We start from the raw sequence: 22,849 nt of genomic DNA, 5'->3' as shown, positions 1-22,849 counted from the left end.
AAGCATGTGTATCACCCTGTTCAGCAGAGGTTACAATCTCTGTGTGTGTCAAAATCCCTTCACTCTCCAGAGCTGCTCCTGTTGAAAGGACACCACTGTTCTGAGAAGAGTGACATGATTCATGTCCTCAGCTCACCAGCTCCTGGAGTCAGTTCTGGTGATGATGGGAAGGAAGATTATGTCCATTTTTGGTGTTGTGTACTGAAGCCATCCCACTGAATGCACAAACCAAAAGGACAAAATGCTGGCATCTCTGCTATCGCCTTGCCATATACACCAGTAAATGCTGAGATTTCACTGGTCCTGCTACCTCAAAAGCTACTGGAAACAGTTAATATGAAGCACCAGGAGGGATCCCATTAGCATTTTGGGCATTAAACAAGATAAATGCCTGATACTCCCTTCATTCCCACCTTTATCCAGCTCCACTGATCCGTCAGGACCCTAAGCACAGGGGTGAATTTCACCTGAAAGGAGTGAAGCCTTCAACATGACAGCAACACCGCAGCCAAAAATCCTGCTCTAAATGAAATTGGTGACTGGAACTGGAAAGCTTGTGTATATTTGCTAATCAGCATCTTCTTTTTAGAGGCAGAAAGTACAAAAGAATCTCTGCAAATAATTAAACACCCTAATTCTGGATTATCTCTGATTAATGAAGAGGAAGACGTAGTATCTCAGGAGCCCGGGAATGCTGGGCTGGGATTATGTCATAATTGATCCCCATTGTTTCCAGCTGAAGTTTATCTATCTCATTTTCTCATGATTGTCTCCTCTCAGCTCCTTATAAATTAGATACAACTATTAGCAATAGTCATTGGGCCTTCCCTGAAATACAGCCTGAGCACAGTGCTAAGAGGGTGACGCAAAGTGAACAGCTCTTAACTGTAAGATATTTTATATGTATATTATTTTTAGAAGGGGCTATCACTACTTTCTTCAATCTCACTTCTATCAGCCTGCAGTGATGCTTTTAGGGACCTTTGGGGTTCCTTCTTCCAGTTTGCAAGTTCTATTGCTTAATTTTTCACCCTGCAATGTAGGGATCCAAAAGGGTGTAAAGACCTTCTAAAGATGGTGCAAATGGGGTGAAGGAGAACCATCCCACTGTCAGGACTGGCATTCCCTGCACCATATTCTGCAGCCCTTCAGGGAAACTGAGAGGGCTTTGCAAATTGATTAAAAGCTCAAAAGTCTTTGGTAGTAATAGAAGGAAATGGAAGCCAAAACTTTTCAGATCTCTCCCAATCTGTTCCAAGAACTGCCTTAGCATATGGAAATTACCCTTCCTCTGTCTGAGTCAGTTTGCTTGTAGTTAGGAGTGTTGGCAATACTTTCCCCCACCCTGGAAGTGCATGTAACCCTTTGAAGTGTTGATCATTTCTGCACTCCAGCGCATATCCATAAATGCACCTTTCTGCCCTAAAATCTTATGTAAGGGTTTGGTGTGAGATTCCCACGTGGCAATACAGGCCAAAGAAACACTGCCCACATTTGTCTAATGTCCAGAAGAGAACACCTACACAGGCACTGACTTTGCAGCTATGAAAAACTAAGATTCAAGCTTTAGTGGTAATCAACACATGGGTACCTCTCCCACCCCTGCTACTTCACCAGAAGGTGTCTCATGCTTTGCCAGACCAAAGTGGCTTGGAGCCAAGACAAGCTCTGGGCAGTCTGTCACAGAGCTGTATCAGGCAGTGATATGATAAGATGCCTCGTGGGTTTGGAGTAACTTGAATTCCTTCTGTACATTTGTCCTGTGGTTGCTTGTATCAAGTATGTACAGCTTTCCAATAATTTACACATATTTCCACACTGTTTCTCATAACCACAGAGGGAGGAATGCTCAGTATTAAGTCTAATACAAATAAAAGAAAGAGCTTTTTCACCCAATAAATTGTAAACTTTGTGCACAATTCTGCCATGGAAAGCTGGAGGTGGAGGTCAAAACATGACTAGATTCAAGATGTACTTGTTAAGTTTGTGTCTGTCAGTGCTCATTACAAGCAGTGTGGGAATTCTGAAAGCAGGTTAGCTTTAAGAAGTCCTCAGGCTGCTGAGGACTGGACTCTGGAAGGGACCAGGACACATTTTTTTTGTTATGCTTTCTTCACAGACATATTTATGGGCCAGTTCTGAGGACAGGATACTAAGCTAGATGGACTTACATGGTATCTATGCAAACTTTCTTACGCTCTTCTTTTTCCTCTTCCAGGGTGTGCATTTGTGAAATACTCTTCACATGCAGAGGCCCAAGCTGCCATCAATGCCTTGCATGGCAGCCAGACAATGCCGGTGAGTAGCTCTGTGACAGGGGCAAGTGAGAATTGGGCCAGTCCTGGCTGCCCTGTGGCCTGACTGAGCAGGAGAAATGATTTATCTATGCTCTGCAACTCATCATCCAGGAAGGCTCAGAGCCTTGGGTGTGTTTAACTCATCAGTGGAAAGGCTAGGGTGACACTGTCATTCCTCACAGGCACAGAACCCCAGAGGGTGCTCAATTCTGTCTCCAGCAGTTTTGATGACCTGAAAAAAAAAAGACACATGGTTCACACATGCCAAAAACTTTGGGTCAGACTCACCATAAGTACAGCCTTTAAAGTTTCAGAGGGATGAATCAAGTAGAAACTTGTGTCTAAGGGTTTCTTTGTTTTCCCTCCTCAAAGAGTCCCTGCATTTAGGCAAAGGATAAAAAACTTTTAGCCAGCATTTAGCAGAGAGCATCATGTTCACATCATGGCAGTAGGAGCTAGAGACAAATCACACAGTCATGAGTGCCTTTTGCTGCTACCACAAAAGCACAAACCTAGGCATGACTGTGGTCCCCTACATCTGCCCTTTGAAAGTGTGTCAGACCAACTACTGGATCTTCTAGGAAACATTTGAGGGATCATCCACTTGCACAAATTTCTGGTCATGTGGGATTTCAAGACTGATTGTTCAAGAAAATAAAAACGGGGTTGTATTTTCTACACAAACAGATATTTGTACACCATCATGAGACAGAGAAGAATGTAAGGCATTCCACTGTCAGTAGGAGAAGAAAATCTGGTACAACTTGTTTTGGTTTATTATAATAGTGTATTATTTTTATTACTAATTATTCACAGTGTAAATCATGGAAGGCTAAGAAGCATGCTGACAACTTGGAAAGGATACAAGAAAGCTCAATTAAAAATATTTGAGAGTGTAAAATCTCCCTTTCAGTAAGAGACTCTAATGTAAATTCATGAATTTATCCAAATAAGTTTTAAGTGGGCCTGACAGATTTTCTCTAGATCTTTGCAGGGCTGAAAATGGAAAATTCTTTACAAGCGAAAAGGTTTCTAAAACTAGCAAACCATCAAGATCTCGTTTTTTTGGAACCCCATCTTAGACAAATCAGTTTAAAAATGGTACGTGTTTACCAGTGATGCTACCAAAAAAGTCTCCTTAAAGATGGGGTCTCCATTTCTTTGAAGTACTTGAATACTTTTAAGAGTCTCTTCCTAAAAGACTCCTTCTAACAAAAACAGATGTTGGGCTTGATGCTGGCATCCCATACTGATACATTATGGACTTCTTTCCTGAAACAGGTTAAAGAGGTGCTTTCAGTGGCATTCTTTCAAACCTTGACCCAAAGTGATAGTGTCTGTAAGCAGACATCAGGAATTGCAATTCAGAAGGGTGTGGCACCACAAGAAGATTTAATAAAAAGTCAGTCCCCATTACAAAAGTCCCGCAAACTCCTGTGACAAACATGAGAGGAAGACATGAGAAAACAGACAAAACCCAATGAGAGTTGAAGATTTTAGCTAGATCTAGTATGCCCAAAATATCGTTATTCTTCTCCAGCCCTTTCTCTTCCTACACCTAGAACACTTCAGGTAAGAAAAAAAAGCACTCATCTCACAACCACCTGGAAAATCTTACGGCTCCATCCTGATGGTATCACCTGAGCTTAGGATGTACAAAATACCTAAGAATTTAGCCATTTCATGGGTCAATTTTATGGGACCATTTGTCCTCTTTAATTATCTGACTCAAAGACCTCTTATAGAAATATTCTTGAATAACCAGACCTGGACATCTGAAAAAGCACCACCATTTTACCTTTTTCAGATGCCCATCCCAGACTCAGAATTGAGTTTCCACAGCTTCACAAGGTTCCGTGAATTGGCTGAACCTCAGAGTACATACTCTTAGTTCACAGGAAAAGCAAGGAGGAAACTAATTTCCTCTCCTTCATGATAAGCTAAGTAATGTGGCATTGCCTTGTGTCTCCCATGAGCTACAAGCAGGCACAACACTGTTAGCATGTCTTTGCAGAGCCGTGAGGACCTGCAGGGTGACCTATGCTCAATGAAGACGTGGAGCACAACAGGTTTTTCCCACAGTGGATCAAAATTTCTAAGTCGCTTAGAAAGAGATAGGCCAAATCCTGCCAGGATCTCTGCTCCCATTCTTGTTTTCATGGTACTTCGGGGTGCGCGGCATCGTTCAGGACTGACTTGGATGTTCACAGGGAAATGCAGCCACCTCGTGGTGAGATGCCGACGCAGCCCATCGTCCTTGGGAAGGAGGGGGGCATTGCTGCCATCTTCCTTCAGCCCCCTTCCATTCCTCTCACCACTAGGACTGGCCTCGTTTGTCCGGCTGCGATGCCAGCTCCACGTTGTTCCTGTGGTTCAGCCAATTTCAGCGTCTCTTGGTTTGTCCTCGTGTACCACCAGCAGGGCATCCATCATCATTCTTGTCAGGTCTCGAGCCGTTCGTTCCTGCGGCAGACTCCTGTTTCTCCACAGCTGTCAGGATTATTGCTCTACTGTGACTTCCTGTTCACACAACATATGTTGCCTAATAGTTTCAAAAGGCAACTTTCTTTTATGAAAGTTCTTTTCTTTTTTTTAATTAACCTTACCTTGGACAAGTGCCTGACCACCATCCATTACAAGCCCATTTCTCTATGCAAGGTTCTTGTTTTTCCTAAGGGTCCACCAAGTCTAAAGCTTTCCAATTTTTACACAATCAATTTCCTTTAGAAATAAGCTGCCTAAAATCCCTTACTTTTGAGCAGGTGCAAAGTTTCTTACATATCTACCTGTCAAGAAAATTTCCTTTTTGTCTATTTAGATCATGTTTTCTATCAGCTCACTACTTTTATGAGAGTGTTTTACTGGATCTCTGTGTCATCCTTTATAAGAGATCATAATTTTCATGTACTTTTGCTTGGACTTATAATATATTTATAGCAATTATATTTCCTGTACTTTTATCTTTGATTACTCCATCCCCTCCTGTCTCTGTTTCCCATCCATATGGGGACATAAACAGGTCTCTTCATATCATTCTCTTCCCTTCCTCATCCAAGCCTTGTCCCTAACAGCCTTATCCACCAACACAAATTCAGCTGCTATTGCTGTAGTGACAGCTTGCAGATCTAACTTCTCTGCTTCAAGACTGACTCCTGTCCAAACCAAAATCTTGGTCTGTCTTTCCAGCATCTCCTGGTGGATGTTTAGCTGTCAGATCAAGCTCAATATGTACAAAACAGAGCTCTTGAACTTTTACACCCAAAACCTGTATTTTCTCTCATCCACCTCCCTTCTCAATCACTGTGGACAATATTATCATCTTACCTGTCAGTCATGCTCCTTCCTAGGCATCATCTTCAGCTTGGTTTTCTCCTTCTCCCCATGTCTTCATATCTGGGCAACAGCCAAATGTTGAAGAGTCATTCTGAAGAACACAGCGTACATAACTAAAAGGTGGCCTTGTCCATCCACCCACACAGAACAAACTCTCCTCCACACTTGACAAAACTGTCATAGGATGGTTTGGGTTGAAAAGGACCTTGAAGATCATCTACATCTCCATTAGCATGAGTAGAGACACTTTCAACTAGACCAGGTTGCTCAAGGCCTTATCCAACCAGGCCTTGATCACTGCCAGGGATGGAACAACCACAGCTTCTCTGGGCAACTCATTCCACTGCCTCACCACCCTCACAGCAACAAATATCTTCCTAATAGCTGCCCTCTTTTAGTCTGAACCTATTCCTCCTTGCACTGTCGCTCCAGATTGTCAAAAGCCCCACTCCAGGTCTCTTGTAGCCCTTTAGGCACTGGAAGGTGCTATAAGGTCTCCCCAGAGTATTCTCTTCTCCACCCTGAACAACACCAACTCTGTCTGTCTTCACTTCTCCAGCCCTCTGAGCATCTTTGTGGCCTCCTCTGGCCTCAATCCAACAGATCTCTGTCCTTCTTATGTCTCAGGCCCCAGGAGAGGTCTCAAGAGAATGGAGTAGAAGGGCAGAATCACATTTAAGTCACAGCAGCCATTATCCTACCCAGAAACTACACAGAGTTAAAAAATACCATATTGTTGCACCGTTTTCACCATCTGACCCACTGTGGCAACTCAAAATTTCTTTGGTTATCAATTCATTTCTGGAAGGACCAGAACAGTATTGTTACTGAGTACATTTCCTGCATAGGGGTGAGAGGAAGTGAAGAGTGTGATTTGTTTGACTTGTGTTTAACCGTCTGAAAGTTTATGATCTCTTCTAAATATCCTCTAGGATTCCTGCAGAAAGGAGAGACATTTCCAGAGATTTTTGCATTCTTCCCTTTATTGTGCTACGATGGGCAACATCACCTTCTGGGCATGCCTGTCCCATTATAATGGATAACTCAATAACAGGCTTAGACTGAATACCCAAGGTGGGACTCGTCTCACCCAATTTGAGAAATCCAGAAGTTAAGAAACCTATGCCTGACATTGTTATCTAAGTTTGTCATCTAAGTTTCTATTATAATCAATAGAGGAAAATGGATACCTCTGGAGAAATTTTATTTTACAGAAATAGATTTTGAAACCTGTCAAACTAATGGGCAAGCCCAAATAGAAGTGTGCTTTTTAGCTAATTTTAGGCATCAGATTGCTATGGTCTGCCACTCTAAAATAGTGGCTCTTCATCCAAAGTGCAGTTTAGAATGAAAAAGGACCAATACTGCTTAAAAACTAAAGCTAAAACCAGTGCAGCTTAGAGTGAATACTTAACTTCATGTCCAATGTGAGGAGACCTGAAACCTGTCCTGGATGTTTTTTGCCCAGGCAAAGCAATTTGGGATTCAGGAACCAGGCATCCCGCAGCAGAGTCTCCTGACTCCTTTTCCATTAGATGTGCTGTGAACTTGCTTAACACACTAACTCTCAGCACAATGTTAATTCTATATCTTTCTTTAATTAATGATGTTTAAGGCTGTTAAGACCTCCAGACTTCTGTAAGGTGGCTTCCCCTACCACATCGGCCAAGTCCTCTTTCCTTTTTTTTTGTTATAGAAACCTGCAGCAGCTTGGTCAAAGCACTGCATTTCTTCTGCATCCAGGCAATAGCATCCCAAGCCTGTCTATGGCTGGCTGAACATCTTCCATGAAAATTACTTTTCAGATGGAATTCTGGGTTTTGTGAAAAGGGAAAATGTGAGATTTGGATACAAGCACTGAACAGACGTCTGCCTTTCAGAGAAAGATTCAGTTTAGCTGAACTTTGAAAAAACAGAAGTATTGCAACACACAACTTTGTTAACTTTGGGACTTTCATTTCAACATTTTTCTGTGCAGCTCTTATCAACACAAATGACAATAGGAACTTCAAATCTCTGTTCAGGAACCACCTATATCAAATTATGCAATTTTTACTCAGTGATGTTAGATGACAGATGGATTAGATCTCTAGTTGTATTTTACATTTTTTATTAATCAAGAAAATATGAATGAGATAAGCCCTTGAATGAGTTTGACTTCAAGCCTCTGCCCAGCATTTTCTTTGGAAGTCCACTCACAGCACAAAAATTCCCAGCCAAATGTGGCTAAAACTCAGGCGAAAGAATTGTCTTCTTTCCTTAGACAATGTACTATCTATCCCCTCATACCATCAGAGAGTTTTTTTCCATTATTTAAGCTGAAAGAATTTGTAACCCATTTGGCTTATCAAGTAAGGGTGACTTAAATTTGAGATTATCAAACACTGCCCCAAGAAATCATAGAATCACAGAATGGTTTGGGTACGAAGGGACTTTAAAGATCATCTGGTTCCAACAACCTGGCACAGGCAGGGATGCCAGGCGCTAATCCAGGATTTACAAGTGTACAGGATTTACATGGGCAGTGGCCTCTTTCAAACCCATGGCAAGTGGGGCTCTGGTTCTCAGCTTCGTAGCTTTCGATGCTGAGGCACTGCATGAAGGAAACCACCCCCAGCTCACAGTAATGACTGCTGCTGTCATTGCTGTGTTCCCACCGAGCAGCTATGACTTTTCAAAGCTCCCTGAGGTTGCCTTCAGACACAGCCCCACGATGGGAAGCAGCTGAGCAGCTGTGCTCACCCCCCCACCAGCACAGCAGAGCAATATTTAGGTGGATTAGGGCTGGAGGGGAAAGCGGCGCAGAGTCTGCAGAAGGAGCTTTGAGCAGGTGGAGAAAAGAAAGAAAATGGGCCTTTGTGTGCATGATGGAGCTGCAGCCTGGGCACCGAGCTCACAGAGTGGTGGGGAAGCAGATTTTGCAGGAGCAGGCAGCACCAAAGTGCTGAGTCGGCAGGAACTCCCTGGGAGGAGCAGCCTAGTGGCTCCGGTGAGTGGGGGGCCACAGTGCCGTGGATCAGCTGAGGTATTTTTAACAATTATTTTGATATAAACAGCTCTGAACTTGAGGAGCTCCATGTAAATGGGAAGCAGTGGGGCTTGTAATTAGATTTGTGTACACTTTCATAAATTGCTGGAAAACATCAAAGCCGTGATAGAAGGCTGTGGTGCACTTTATTTCCTTCTTCTGTTCTTCTGTTAATTGAATGGTTGATGTGTGGATAGGAAGTGTTGGCTTCGCGGAGTACTATTTACAGACCCGCTGACAGCTGCACTGTGAAAATTAACAGGAACAGAGCAGCCTCTGTCACAGCTCTTCCCATGAGGGACTTGCTTCAAATTAGATCATTTCTTTCATAGGAGAAACTTTCCTCATCGCTCCTCCCTTCTTCACAAATATGCACTCACATCCAGCTGCACACTCCCCTTCTCCCCTCAGGCTCATGGCAGCCTTTAGTGCTCAGAAGGGTTTGTCATTTCCACAAAGTTGGGGTAGTTAGGCTGCTGTTTAAAAGTTGTAGCACACTCCACTTCCAGCAAGACACTTTCTTTAGGAAGTCATCCAAATCTGTGAACCGAGTGCACAGAGCCAACAGCTTCATGTTAGCAGGTCTCACATCAACTAGAACATTCTTTTCACCCTCCTAGAAATGGTAGTAGACATCCTGTCAGACTGCTACTGCTGGAAATGTGGTTACTGTTGTTCCTAAAGGAAATGCAGTGTACTAAACACCATAAAAACCTCCAACAGGACAGTTCCTACACTCAGCAGTTTGCAAACTAAAGGCCAGGGTTAACCTGGCTGGATGAATTACTTCAAAGTGTCAGTCAAAGTATAAAACTTCAAGGTCATCTACACTTTTATTACAGTTGATGGAGAGAGACTAGGACCACAGAGAGACTGTCTTGAGCAGCTGAGGGTTTAGAATTGGTGCCTAAAATGGCTGCAATCAGATCATCTGAATGTCTGTTTAACAAAGAAGACACAAGAGAAACAAAAGGAGCAACAATGCAATGCCTGGGAGTAAACTAGTCTTTTATACAATTAGTCTATATCTTTAACCAGTTCTTAGCCAAAGTGACAGCAGTTCTTGTTCCTGGTTCCAGTAGAGAAGTGGTAACCAGTGAACAAATGAGGATCTAAACCTTATTACTTATTGATATCTGGAAAATACAGAATTAAACTTGGATCACTACTTCCCAAAAATGTCTTCAAAACACCCTGTAACAGTGGGTGAATGGAGGGGGAATAAAGCTCATAGACCCCATCCCACCACTTCCATCACTAGCTGATCCTACAAGCTTTGGCACAGCAGCTTCTCAGTGTTGCCATAATTTACCTCAATTCTTTCTATAAAAAATAAACTTGTAGGACTGTGTTCCCTGCCTCTCCCCTAGTTTCATAAATTACCTAATTAATCATGTTTCTGGGTCCCAGAGTAGAATTTCAGGCAGCCTGGCTGCCTGGAAGGGAATGTGAATCATGCTGGCACCAAAGATGGCCTTCACTTCTCTGGTTACATCTCCTTAGCCACACAGTCCTCCAGCAGGACACTGAAGTGACTTGTGGGACATGACTGGCATCACTGGACATCTTCTGTGGGCTTCTCTGCTCCCTCTGAACCACAGCATTCACCACCTCCAAACGGGATACAAGCTAAGACTGCTTGTGAGCCACACTACCCCATTTGAGAAAGAAAATATTTAATTGGCACCATCCCTTCATGGGGCCAGGCAGAGTTGGGCATTAAATCAGCAGATGTGGAAGTGGCCTTGGGAAGGCAGGAACAGGATCATGCCACTGCTGAGAGTTGCCCAGGTCCTGGTGACAGCAGCAGCCCCTGCAATCCTTGCTCCACTCAACTCTTGTCTAGCCTGGGTAAGATTAGAACTTGCAGGGGGCTAAAATATTCACAAGCAATGACCTTTCTGGGAATCAGAGACATTGATAAGCCTCCAGCCTGGGAGACATAAATGGTACCTGCCTGCCAAGGGACTTCTCAGCCTCCTGGAGATAGCTCCACTGGGCATCACCACCTTCCTCTAATAAGGATTAAAGATGTCAGAGTTGTCTTTACCTCTCTGCTTGCTTTGGGGGTATTTCTTTCTTCCTCCCTTTCTCTTCCTGCATCTTTTGATCTAAGCCTCATTTATATCAGCAGGAACTTCCTATATACTTAAGTGGGCTCTGGATCAGTATTAAATCATTCTGGATGATTCTCATTTTTTCCCCTTTAATTCACTCCTTCCCTGCCTTGCTCAGGTGTGTGGTCTGGACTGATAACACACATTCTTGTAAGGAAAATAGAAACATCTAAGTAACTGGTAGATTGTTATCCCTATCCAAAATATAGCATTAGGTGATGCAGCAGCTATTACCCAAATGAGTTTTGCAAAGCTCAAAATGAATTTTTAGAGGACAGAGATGTATTTAGATCAAAACAATGAATTTCAAATAAGACTCTCAATTGAAGCTCACACAAATTCATGAATGTGAAGCATCCTACCAGACACCAGTGTCTTTGCCTCAGATCTCCACTGGCAAGTGAAATCAGGTAGAAGAATATGCTCAGCTTCCCATCCCAAAGGTCTGGCTGGCTAGTGTTTACAGGAATAGTGGTTGTGCTGGTGACATGTTTCAGACTTAGTGGAGTGGAATGCAGCAAGGGCAGATCCTTCAACATAAACTAACTTCTTATTTCACAAAAAAACAGTAGAACTTCACTGAATTGATGCCATTTCATATCTTCAGTTGACCACCTGTTTCATTGTACTAAAGCATGGGTGATACCTCCCAGAGAGCAAAACATTTTCTGATTTAATCACATATTCAGAGAATAGTTTGGGTTGGAAGGGACCTTTTAAAGTTCATCTGGTCCAACCCATGGCTGGACAGTGCTTGAAGGTCTTCAAATATGCTGCAAAAATTCAAATATTTTCTTGTCTCAGTTGAGCAACATGGTTTACACCATGATAGCCTGGTGTCTTGCAGCATGACAGTGATCTGGGATGCACAGTCATGTGCAGACCGTTGGCAGCACAGTGCCATGGAAATGCACTTTTATGTCACACGGACAGCTGAAATATATCTGCCCAGTATCTTCCTTGACACCTCTTTCTTTTCCAAGTCATCGTAGGCTGTTCCTGTCCTCATCCTGAGCTGCCAAAGAGGTGTGGAGCTCTCATGAGCAGAGTCCTGAAGCATCAAAATCTCCATACCTCCTTGAGATGCTGCCTTGCTTTGACAATAGTCAATTCACTTTATGGCTCCAGAATAATTATATTTCTCTTCTTTTCATCCTTGCTTGTTTAACTGAAAGGAAAGATCAAAAGATCATTCATGGGGGTCTATGCTGCAGCTACCAAATATCTTCTTAATCATAATAATAATTTATTTAAAAAACTATGCTGGGTTTTGGGTTTTTTTTGGTAAGGATGTGTGGTGTAAGGATATTATTTTAGTTAATATGGAATTAAACATACCTAATCTTCCAAACCACATTACTCTTATTAGAAAGAGGAAACTTACACTTTCTTTTGGATGCTGAATTTTAAGTTTTTCTTCAAATAGACAAAAAAAATTATTTATTGCTTTCATAGTCCTAAATAGTGGGAAAGAATTTCTAGTCTGTTGGTATAACAATACTTTCTACTTCATAATGCATTAAGGAAGGTGAATGATTTTGTGAGGACGGTTATCATTGATAGACTGAGCTGAAAAACACAGAAGTGCTTGAAGAACTCTGCTTTTAAATTCAGGTTTTTCAGATATCTGGCTTTGATTTGAGAGGTATACTAACACCTGGGTTATATATTGAGTTCTTCCTAATTAAAATTGGGTACAGTGACACCAGGACTCAATGATTCTGTTGCCCTGTGGAAAGCAATAACTTTAGCTCTGAGAGACACCTGGTAAGTAGTGTATGGGCAAATAAAACCTAAATCAAGCTTCCACTCCAAATAAATTAACAGCTCCGGAGACCTGTGAAGGGAAGTACCTGCAGCAACTCTCTCTGCTTAGACATTGCATGAAGAATCTCCTCTACTGAGGGAGCAGCATTATCAAAGGGTCCATCACTACAGTCCTGGATGAATGCCTCCTTTCCTCTCTCCATCTCTGTCACTCTCAAGTGTGTCTAACCAGCTCTCAGGACTGTACAGTGGAAATAGCTCCTGGTGACTGCTGTCCTACTCATCTTTCAGATGAGACATGAAATTGAAGCCCTGAGTGCAGAAAAACAACATATTTCACAAGATGGGAAGGATGCTAGTCCTGGTCTTCTGGTCACCTTCCAGCCTGGGTAATTACATTGCTGCCCAGCTAAAATTCCCACTGATCTACAATTTAATTGGATAGTAGTTCCTCTTTTGCTTGCCCAAAATCCCAGACTGGGGTCACACCCCCCTGTCTGATTCAGCAACCCTAATTTCAGTGGAGCTGCACAGGCATTTCCAAAAACAAATCCAAATTTGTTTTTAGAGTTAGGGGACATCATACCAAATGGCCTGAGATAACAGAGCCCAAAGCAAAGAAATCATCCTTTGGCTTTTAGGCCTTAACATCAAGGATCCTTGTGTGGAAATATCACCCTGATTGTCTTGCTGAAGGTCAGCATCTCCCAGCTTTATGTTGTAGTCACAAAGGGAGTGCTAAAGCAAAATTTCCACCACAAGCAAATCCATTCCTGTGGTGACTCTTAGGAACACAGTCATTGCCCAAAAGAGAAGTATCCAGCAGCACCTACTCATTTAAGGGTCCTTGTTCATGACTGACATTTTGGAAGGTATTTTATAGGTTCCACACATTCAGATCTCTTATACTCAAGATCTTCACTCACTGAAACTTTAATATAATGAACCTTTTAATAATATTTCTGGCCCAGAACTTTTATCTAGCTCCATCTGAGCTAACAAAGATGTAAAGAACTGTCTGGATGGCCAGGCCAGGGGAGTGGTGGTGAGTGGTCTTGCACCCAGTTGGCAGCCAGCTCACTAGTGGTGTCCCCAGGGATCAGTTCTGGGGCCAGTCCTGTTTAGTGTCTTTATTGATGATGATAAGTCCACCACCAGCAAATTTTCAGCTGACACCAAGTTGTGGGATAGTGCTGAAGGGTAGGAGTGCTCTGCAGAGGGATGTGGACAGGCTGGACAGATGGACCAAGTCCAAAAATGGATGGGGCCTTGGGTCCTGAGCTTTGGCCACAACAGGCCCCTGCAGCGCTACAGGCTGGGGGCAGAGGGGCTGGACAGTGGCCAGGCTGAAAGGGTCCTGGGGGTGCTGGTCAACAGCTGGTTGAAAATGAACCAGCAGTGTGCCCTGGTGGCAAGGAAGGCCTGTGGCATCCTGGCCTGTATCAGGAGTAGTGAGGCCAGCAGGACTAGGGAAGTCATTCTTTCCCTGTGCTTGGCACTGGTGAAGCTGCACCTTAAATACTGTGCCCAGTTCTGGGCCCCCCAGTTTAGGAAGGATGTTGAGCTCCTGGAGGGTGTCCAGAAAGGGGCAAGAAAACTCCTGAAGGGTAGCATAAGTCCTGTGAGGAGCAGCTGAGGGAGCTGGGCTGTTTAGCCTGGAGAAGAGGACACTCTCCATCACTCTCTACAATGCCCTGACAGGAGGCTGGAGCCACACGAGGGTCAGTTTCTTCTCCCACGCAATAGGACAAGAGGACACAGGCTTAATCTGCTCCAGGAGAGGTTCAGGTTGGACATTAGGGGGAATTTCTTCACAGAAAGGGTGATTAGACATTGAAAAGGACTGCCCAGGGAGGTGTTTAAGAAAAGATGTGTCATTCAGTGCCATGGTCTGGTTGACAAGGCGGTGTTAGGTCATAGGTTGGACTCAATGATCTCAAAGTTCTTTTCTATCCTAGCTGCTTCTGTGATTCTGTGGACTTTCCCTGATGCCAGGCAGTAAGGTTTGGCTTCCTGAAAAGTTTTTACTTAATTTGTGTATACACTCCATTTGGAAGACCATATCTAATGGGAAGCACTTCCAACAACAACACTTCCAAGCAATAGATCTGTTTTCCTTTGCCTTTAAATGAAATATCAATGGATGGATATTTTATTTTTAGCTGAATATGAAATTTCACAAGCGACCTGTCAAGCTCCTGTTTTCAAGAATGACTTTATTTCACACGTCAAGACAGGCTGGGAAATTAGTTTTTCCCACAGAGGACTCTGATTAGGGATTACAAAGTGAGTGTGGCGCAGAGTGATTTTTCCTCCATCTTTTCCCTCGCCCCGCCAGCCTAGAGAGTACCTGACTCTGCTGACTAAGAGGAGAAATTCATTATCATGTGTACGAAGGGGATGGGAAGCAAGATAGTCATATTAAGTAGACTTGCTGGCCCAAGAGAGAATAGAGAAAGCATAATAATACTTAGCCCTTATCATTCTTTTCATCAGTAGATATCAAAGCACTTGAAAAAGGAGGTTGATTTGATGGGGAAAGAGATAAATTCTGATTCCAAGCAGCCTATTGCAGAGGCACCAGCAGCAATGCTCACTTTCATGACAGTCTTTTCTGACTGTGGGTCTGCAGGGCAGAGAAATAAACAGGTCCTTCCCTCAATAAAATGCAGAAGTACATTTCAAACGTTATTGACTTAGCCAGTGTAACTCTCTTGGGGTTTGGCAAAATATGAGGTCCAGTCCAACAGCCAGAGAGAGCGAGGAGATTATGTATTACTAGTAAATGACAGAGCAGACAGGACCTATTGCCTTTGTCAGCAGACAACAGCTGATTTACACCACGGTTTAACTCCTCGTGGAAGCAATAAATAGTCCAGATGAAGGGCTGCGGCATTTTTACCCTATGGAAAATCTGGCCCGTTCTGGGGCATTTCGGTTGTTATCCAGTGGATTAGTAGAAATCACTGGAGTAGAAAGTAGCCTTGTTCTGCTGTATATGAACAGAAGTATTTGGCTCCACTGCTGAAAGTCCTGCACTGGCTGATCTGATACAGTTTACTGCCTGATTTCCTTTGGGCCACATGAAAGAGCTGCACATGAGGAACCACATACTGAAAGCATCAATCCCAAGGTCAATCTTCATATTCAAGAGCAATGCAGCATCTCCACTGGCTACACATCTTTAACCACTTACATGCACATCTCATTGCAGAGCACTCTTAACAAAAGCCGTTCTTTTCCTCTTTCTTTGTAGTGTGTGTTCTAGCTTGCATCTATTTGCCAGTGGCCTTTCTGCCCTGTGGATATGATAGCAATGTTCAAAGAGGCCTGAAGTCCTGCTGCGACAGGCAACCCAGAAAAACATCTCTTAGGAGGCAGAATGAGATCCCATTGGGTCAAACAGCTGCTGTGCAGTCACTGTGGCTCACATCAGAAGGGAAGAACACTCCAGGGGCAAGCACCTCGTGGGGAAGTTACCCATGTTTTCGTGATGCCTTCTACAATAATAGCCTGGTTTTCAACAGTGTGAGGCATCAGCAAATGCCTGAGGCAGTTCTCTGGCCCTAAAACTTCCAGGGCAAATAGATAGAAGGAAAAGGGAAAGGAAGAAGACACCAACTTATTTACACTTTTCTGTTGTGCTAGCAACAGCAGGTCACATCTTCAAAACCCCTTTTGCAGAGATGAATACACACTCACCTTATTCAGTTTCAAAATCCTCCATCCTGCATTGTGCCCATCATGATGCAGCCTCTGCTCTGCAAATCACAGCAGCAGCTCTAAACAGCCCAATCTGCTGTGGACCAGTGCCTCCCTCCAACACAGCTGCAAATAGGTTTAAATCATTAGATTCAAGTTACCAAACAGTCTCTTGGATCAGGGTTAATTAAATGAGTGTTGAAATCTAATTAAGAACTGGTCCAGGTGATAATTAGCAGGAAATGTATGCATTAAAATATTCATTTGTCGATGAGCTGCAATTAAGAGTGTGATTTGGGGAAGGATCAATATCTGCATCATGTGATCTAAAGAAAAATTAAAAGGCACCCAGCCTTCAACATAAATGCAGGGGCATTTTGGCTACAGTTTTGTTTTTTTTTCTCTCCTTTCCTCCACTCCCCCTTCTGTTTTGGTTTTATAATAACTGCTGGAGATTGCTCTCTGTCTTTGAACGGAGCATCCATCTCTGCATCCCTTTGTTTTCCTGAAGCACTTCTTTCAGACCCTTGCTCTTCACCACATTGTGTGAGCTAGTTATAGATTTATTAAAGAGAGACCAACAGGTCAAAAAGAAAGATTCTTTGCCAATGAAAATCACTTTCTCCCAGAACAAACTGCTAATCCAAGGGAACATCGCTCATTGTGTGGTGTTAGATTGTTGGGGTCTTTTTTAGCAGGTTAATTCCTCAAGTCTTCATTCATAACTGAGGATCTGAAGAGGCTATTGAATATGTATAGCTTAGACTTATATATACATACATCTATAGCTGTGGTTTACTACACTCTTCCCAATTTGTAGCAGAGCAATTCTGCTTTCACTGTTTTTTTTTAGTCACAGACTATTTTTTCTGGTTGCAGGTATGTAGGGGTGTGTGTAAGCCAGATAATAATATTCCTCTTGTGCAATCCCAGAAAACCACCTCTTCTAGAACAGTGAGGGTCTGCAACTGTCCAGCTCCTCTGGCCTGGAGCTGGTCTTCTACTGCCACAGCCAGAGGCTGAGCTGGTGATTTCCCTGCAGACTGCATTTCCACTGGTGAATACCAGTTTTTCAAAAGGGAAGCCATGGGAGCACAATGATTTCAGCTGCTCCTTGTCAGTCTCCTGACCACTCTCCAGCCCATCTCACCAGGCTCGGTGGCAGCCCAGCTCCTGAGGCAACTGTCCACTGCTGTCAGGGCTGCAGCCAGATTGTCCCTCCCCTGTGCCTCCACTATCCCTGGGGAGGTTGCCCTGTGGGGAATCAACCAATCCATGAAGTTAGGAATTCCTTGGAGACAGATCAAAAAATACCCGTGCCTTCTTTCCTAAGCAGATCTATTTCTTCCCATCTCTGCCTCCCATCAGAAATTTAAGGTTTGCAGCTACTGATCTTTCATCTGATTTTGGGAAGGAGAGGGATTTCTTTCATTCCCAAACACACTACATTTTTCACAGATTTCTGCAGGCAGCTCTGATGATCATCTGTAGTTCTGAGCTGGTGTTGACTGCAAACATAATCCTAATATTGTAAATCTTTCCTGGAAATGTGTAGGCTCTTTCATGGTAGCCTCTATTTCCCACTGTTCATGGAGAGGAAGCTCAGGTCCAGCCAGTACTGTTTTTGCTCCTTTAATTTAGCGGTGTAGAAGAGATGCTGTTTCATGATGACACATACACCCTGCCCAGAGTACTGTCTCCAAGGCTGGGCAGGGATTTCTCACTGGATTTGGGGGTTTCAAGACACAACACTGTGAAAGGGTGATCCAGGTGTGGGGTCTGAAATGCAGAGACTTCACACATCCCACCAAAACAAATCAGTCCTCAAATCCTATCACATTCATCCAGCAAAGCCTTCTACATTTTGCTGCACTGAGTCCAGATCTCTGTCACAGTTCTGAGCCTGAATTTTGAAAGAATAAGACAACAGCTTTTGCAGAAAGAACATAAATGACACCCTAGAAGCTTAAATTTTGGAGGAAACCAGGAACCAGGCTGCTGGCATCCACCCTCCAGGGTTCTGTATTTCCTGATGCTCTCAACCCTCCTGCAAGGGTCAAAATCAACAACCTGATAGGCTGCGTGGAAAAAGTGAGCACCTGGATTCCATTCTAGTACATCTGTGTTAGATGTATGGATTGATGAGCTGGTGTGCTCATTGCCTGTGTGTGTCCTGTTTCCTGTGCTGCAGGGAGCCTCTTCAAGCCTGGTGGTGAAGTTTGCTGACACGGACAAGGAGCGTACGATGAGGCGCATGCAGCAAATGGCAGGACAAATGGGCATGTTCAACCCCATGGCCATCCAGTTTGGAGCTTATGGCGCCTATGCACAGGCAGTAAGTATAAATATTGGCTCTCTGCATGTTTGTGGGAGGGGGAGAATCGCCTGGAAATGCACAAAAACACGTGGTAGTGGACAACATACCTGAGCAGAAGAGGAAGCGGTGGCCTATCTGTTAAACTCGTTGCATGATGGGAGTAAAAATGGACCATGACATCCAGGGTAGACAAAGGAATCTCCCAGGTGTCTCAAAGGGGCTGTAGATGTTTCTAGAAGTACCTGTGGTTGTGTGTGGACCCACACAAAACACTTTCCGTGGGGGGCCAAGCCATTGCTGTCAAATAAAGCACAACTGCCCTTTGAGGGTTTGGATAAAAGCAGCCTGTTAGGTTTATCCCAGTTCTCTGCCCCTGCTGCACCTTGCATCACCATAGGTACCTTTGGAGTGACCGCAGAATAAAATGGCAGCTGTTGGCAGAAATGCTTTTAGGTTCACAAAAGCATGACAGATAATAATAAAATGGACAAGAAGACACACATACAATCCTGGTGCCCCAAACAGTATGATTGAAGCACACCGGGAAAAAATCCTGTTGTGCTAACTTCAGGTATCCTGTGCACTAGCATACCTGGACCCTGAGAAGATGCAACTTTACAGGGAGCTGGGCTCTTGATGATGCTGTGAAATGGATGCCTCTAGCGTTACTTGTTTTCCTTAGGCTACAATTTACAAGGATTTGCAAGCCAAGATCAGGCTGGTAGCTTAGATTCTCTGCCAGATATTTTGGAGGAAGGTGGAGGTGATGCCTACAGCAGGCAGGCACAATACTGCCCAGTGACTTTGGCTGCCTTCTGTGGAGCAGATTTTCAGGCACTGACAGTGTATATAGGTGCTTCATCTATCTGATAGCAAAACGTGGCCCTCTGTGCAAAGGAGGGAAGTACTGCTGAACACATTTCCCAGAGTAACATCTTCCTGAATGAGACCAAAGCCTTGCCTCAGGGATACAGGGCCAGCTAAGGAATCACCCTCTGGTGTGCCAATACTACTTCCAGTGCATTTACCACAAGGTTTTGCTTTCCTCCTTGTTTCTTTCCCATATGTTGGCACCACGTATTTCCCGTCACATCCCCATGTTCTTAACTTGAAGCTCTTGAAATTTCTGTTCTTCTCTGATGGTCCTGTGCCCCACTGAACATTTGGTACAAGCCTGCCTACCCCTCATGTTAGTCATGCAGAATTGTGAGGATGTGCTGTAAAGCTCCACAGAAGTTCCCCCTCTCCTTCCAGATGCACCTCTTGGTGTTGTTCTGGACTTTTTTATTCTCTCTCCTCTGGAAAAATTCTATTTTTGCTTCCATTTTGCTATCTTCGTTTTCATTCCTAATCAAAGTCAGTCTCTGTCTCTTCCTTTGTCCTCTGCTCCTTTTCCCAAATGATAGAAGATTTATTCCCTCCCCAGCCTGGCTATGTTTAACTCTCCTCCAGGACAGGGAGGGCTTCAGGAAGAGGAAAAGAGACAGTAAATCCCAAATGAGCCCAGGTCAGTGGCCAGCAGCCTAGCAGAGGGATGCAGCATCTGTGCCCCCAGGTACCAGAGGAATTAACAGGAGGCAACCCATGGACAGCTTGGGACAAATATTGGTGCAGAGGTTGTCAAGAGGAGAAATGGCTTCAGTGTTACTCTACAGACATTGGCAGCTGGAGGGATGGTAAAGGCACCACTATCCTGATGGTCTGGTCCAAAAATCCTTCTTGCATTCTTTTTAATCTATTGTAATTCTTCTAATTTCCAGAAAAGGTTTATACTGATATGAGAGGATGCAGTCTGCACCTTTACACCACAAAAGTTTCCTCTGTTTCTCACCAGATAATACAGGTGCATTATGAGGGGAAATGAGGAATTATGGCAGAAGAAAGAGTGAAAACAATTTCTGGCCTGCTCCCATCCACTTGAAGCAAATAAATATTTTTCATATTGATTTCTTCAAAAGCAGAATTGGACCCATAATATATATATATTTTTTTTTTCTGATAAATATGCTAATAAGGGGGAAAGAATAAGTTTTAGATCTTGACCCATTGGATATGACAAGCTGGTGACACCAATTACCCTGGGGACTTCAGAGCTGTCTAAATGATGGGATCACATTTCTGTGTGGCGCCTGTACACCCAGAGCGTGCTCAGATGCTGTCTCTCAATCAGCCTCCCTATCTGCTCCATCTCACAGTCTCACATAAAAGGGAAGGAAGGGAGCGATGAGGCTCTGTGACGTTCCCTCCGTCCTGATTAATCCACCTCGGACTGCTGGCTCTCAGATATCAGGGTGATTGGCACCTCGCAAATGCCAGCAGGAGATGGAGGAATAGATAGGGGAGAGGGAAAGGGAGACAGCAGTTTTATTCAGCCTGAAGTCGAAGAGCTAATGCAAGTCAAGAGGAGGGAAGGTGAAATATCAGGAGCAGGACTGTCATGATGGGTGATGCCACTGCCACCAGCAACTCTTGTGACATTGGTTGTATTGTTTGACCCCCTGATCTTGTTTCCCCATGTACAAATAAACCTGATGATCAGATTTACTTATTTTCCCTTCTCCCTCAGGGACACGTCTCTCTCTTGTACTGTCTCTCCATGAGCTTTCTCAGAGTGGTATGACAGTAACATAAGTGTAAAACTGCCTAACTGCTTAGTCCTAGGGCCAGAACAAGCATGAGACATCAGGCTCTATGATTCATACTCGTAGCCTCTCCCCCCAGATATCCCCTGCCAGTCCAAACCTGACTGATGTCTCTATAAAAGAATTCCCAAGCAATCCCAAGTGGTTTTACAATAGTTTCTAATGTCCCCATGGAGGAGGTTTCTCAAGTCCCCATCGCTTGCTGAGTTTCCCCCAGAGAAGCATCTTGCATATCACTGTGACTGGATTAGCTCACAGAAAGGTCTTTATGCATCGAGGTGGCCAGTGCAGCAGAAACCCTCAGGGTGTGGCTGTTCAACAGATTGGGCAGCCATGCGTTTGCCAGCCTAGCAGCACCGCTGAGGAGAGGCAGTGAGGGTCTCAGGCCATGGAAGTTTGACAGATAACCTTTGCATTGCCACCAGGATAGATTTGGGCCCCGGCTCCTCTTCAAGTTACCTCCCTCACAGCTCAGCAAATGGCCATGCCAGAGCTCTCCCTGCTGCTGCATGCTGCCAGCCCCCTCAGCCTCAACTTAAACAACTTTAACCTTGATAGCAGCAACAGCCTCGTATCAGCCAAGAAACCAGTCCTGGGGTTCAGCAGCCATCTGGCCTCAGACACAGAGGTAAAAAATATGAGGAGCCAAAGGGATTTCTCCACTGTATGGGTTTTCTATCCTCTCCTCATGTGCCACCTTCAAGCAGACCAGACAAAGCTTGGCAGCAGCTCTGTGTGCTGTTTCAGTGACACAGAAAGTCACATCAGACCTACCTTACCTCTTTTGTATGCAGCTCAAGGCAAGTCAGATTTCATGGATTCCTAAAGCTCCCAGAGCCCCTGCTCTAATTTGTTTCAGGGTGGGTTTTTTGATTGTTTTAGGCTTTTTTCTCTTCAGCAATATCTTCCCATACTCATTTGAGTCCCCCTTTTATGGAGCAATTATTTATTTTATTTCACAAGTGTACAGGGCACCATCCCTTTTTGTTGTCAGATTACTGTGGATCTACATCAGCGGGATATTGATAGCTGTTTTTGCAGTCTAAGGCCAGACTGAGGTATAGATGTGGACTCAGCCTGGAGAGAAGGAGAGAGATGCTACCTGGCACCACCTCTGCTTTGCTGCCAGCATGGGAAGAACCTGCAGGCACACTCTCCACCTTGGAGCAGCACAGCACACCTTCTCAGGGTGGCCAAGCCCAAAATCACAAGCAGTGAAAATCAAAACAGTCTGTGAACAGTGGTAGTACAGTCCTGGCACAAATAAGCTACAGTTCCTGCAGGTCTTTCTTCTATGAAGAAAGGGGCAAGGAGTGTTTAGTGCCTGTCTCATGTCAATGATGCCTCACCATGCAGACAGGAAATGTGCACAGATCAAAAAAGGGTTAGGGAGATGGGAAAATGCAGAAGAGCAAAGCAAGAACAAAGAAAGGAGCCTTGGAAAGTGACAGATACAGTATAAATTATTTAATTTTTAAATTATTTAAGATAAGATCAAAGTCATAAATCAAGTTTGCATAAAAAATAGGGTGGGAATGTTAGCCACAGTCTTCTGGCCAAACTCCAGCCATGGGACTGATTGCATCCTGAAGCAGGGGAGAGGCATAGAGTTAGTGTGTAAAAACAGACAGGCTGGGACAGAGACA

At 44.0% G+C, this 22,849-nt stretch overlaps 1 protein-coding gene across 10 annotated transcripts in view; it reads left to right on the top strand.

The window, feature by feature from the left end:
• CELF4 (CUGBP Elav-like family member 4) overlaps positions 1–22,849 on the top strand; it is a 696,490-nt gene that overhangs the window by 595,121 nt on the left and 78,520 nt on the right. For all 10 annotated transcript variants that reach the window (XR_014846705.1, XM_085042053.1, XM_085042047.1 and 7 more), the window contains exons 5-6: positions 2,219–2,298; positions 18,436–18,579. Coding sequence is in view for 9 of the 10 variants with exons in the window: in XM_085042053.1 (XP_084898179.1) it covers positions 2,219–2,298; positions 18,436–18,579 (224 nt within the window). In the remaining variant the exon portion in view is untranslated. The remainder of the gene's footprint in view (positions 1–2,218; positions 2,299–18,435; positions 18,580–22,849) is intronic.

This window comes from Lichenostomus cassidix, chromosome Z, assembly GCF_008360975.1.
Source record: "Lichenostomus cassidix isolate B80296 chromosome Z, HeHo_3.0, whole genome shotgun sequence".
NCBI lineage: Eukaryota > Metazoa > Chordata > Aves > Passeriformes > Meliphagidae > Lichenostomus > Lichenostomus cassidix.
The sequence above is the reverse complement of the archived record's forward strand: the minus strand, read 5'-3'. Positions and strand labels throughout refer to the sequence as shown.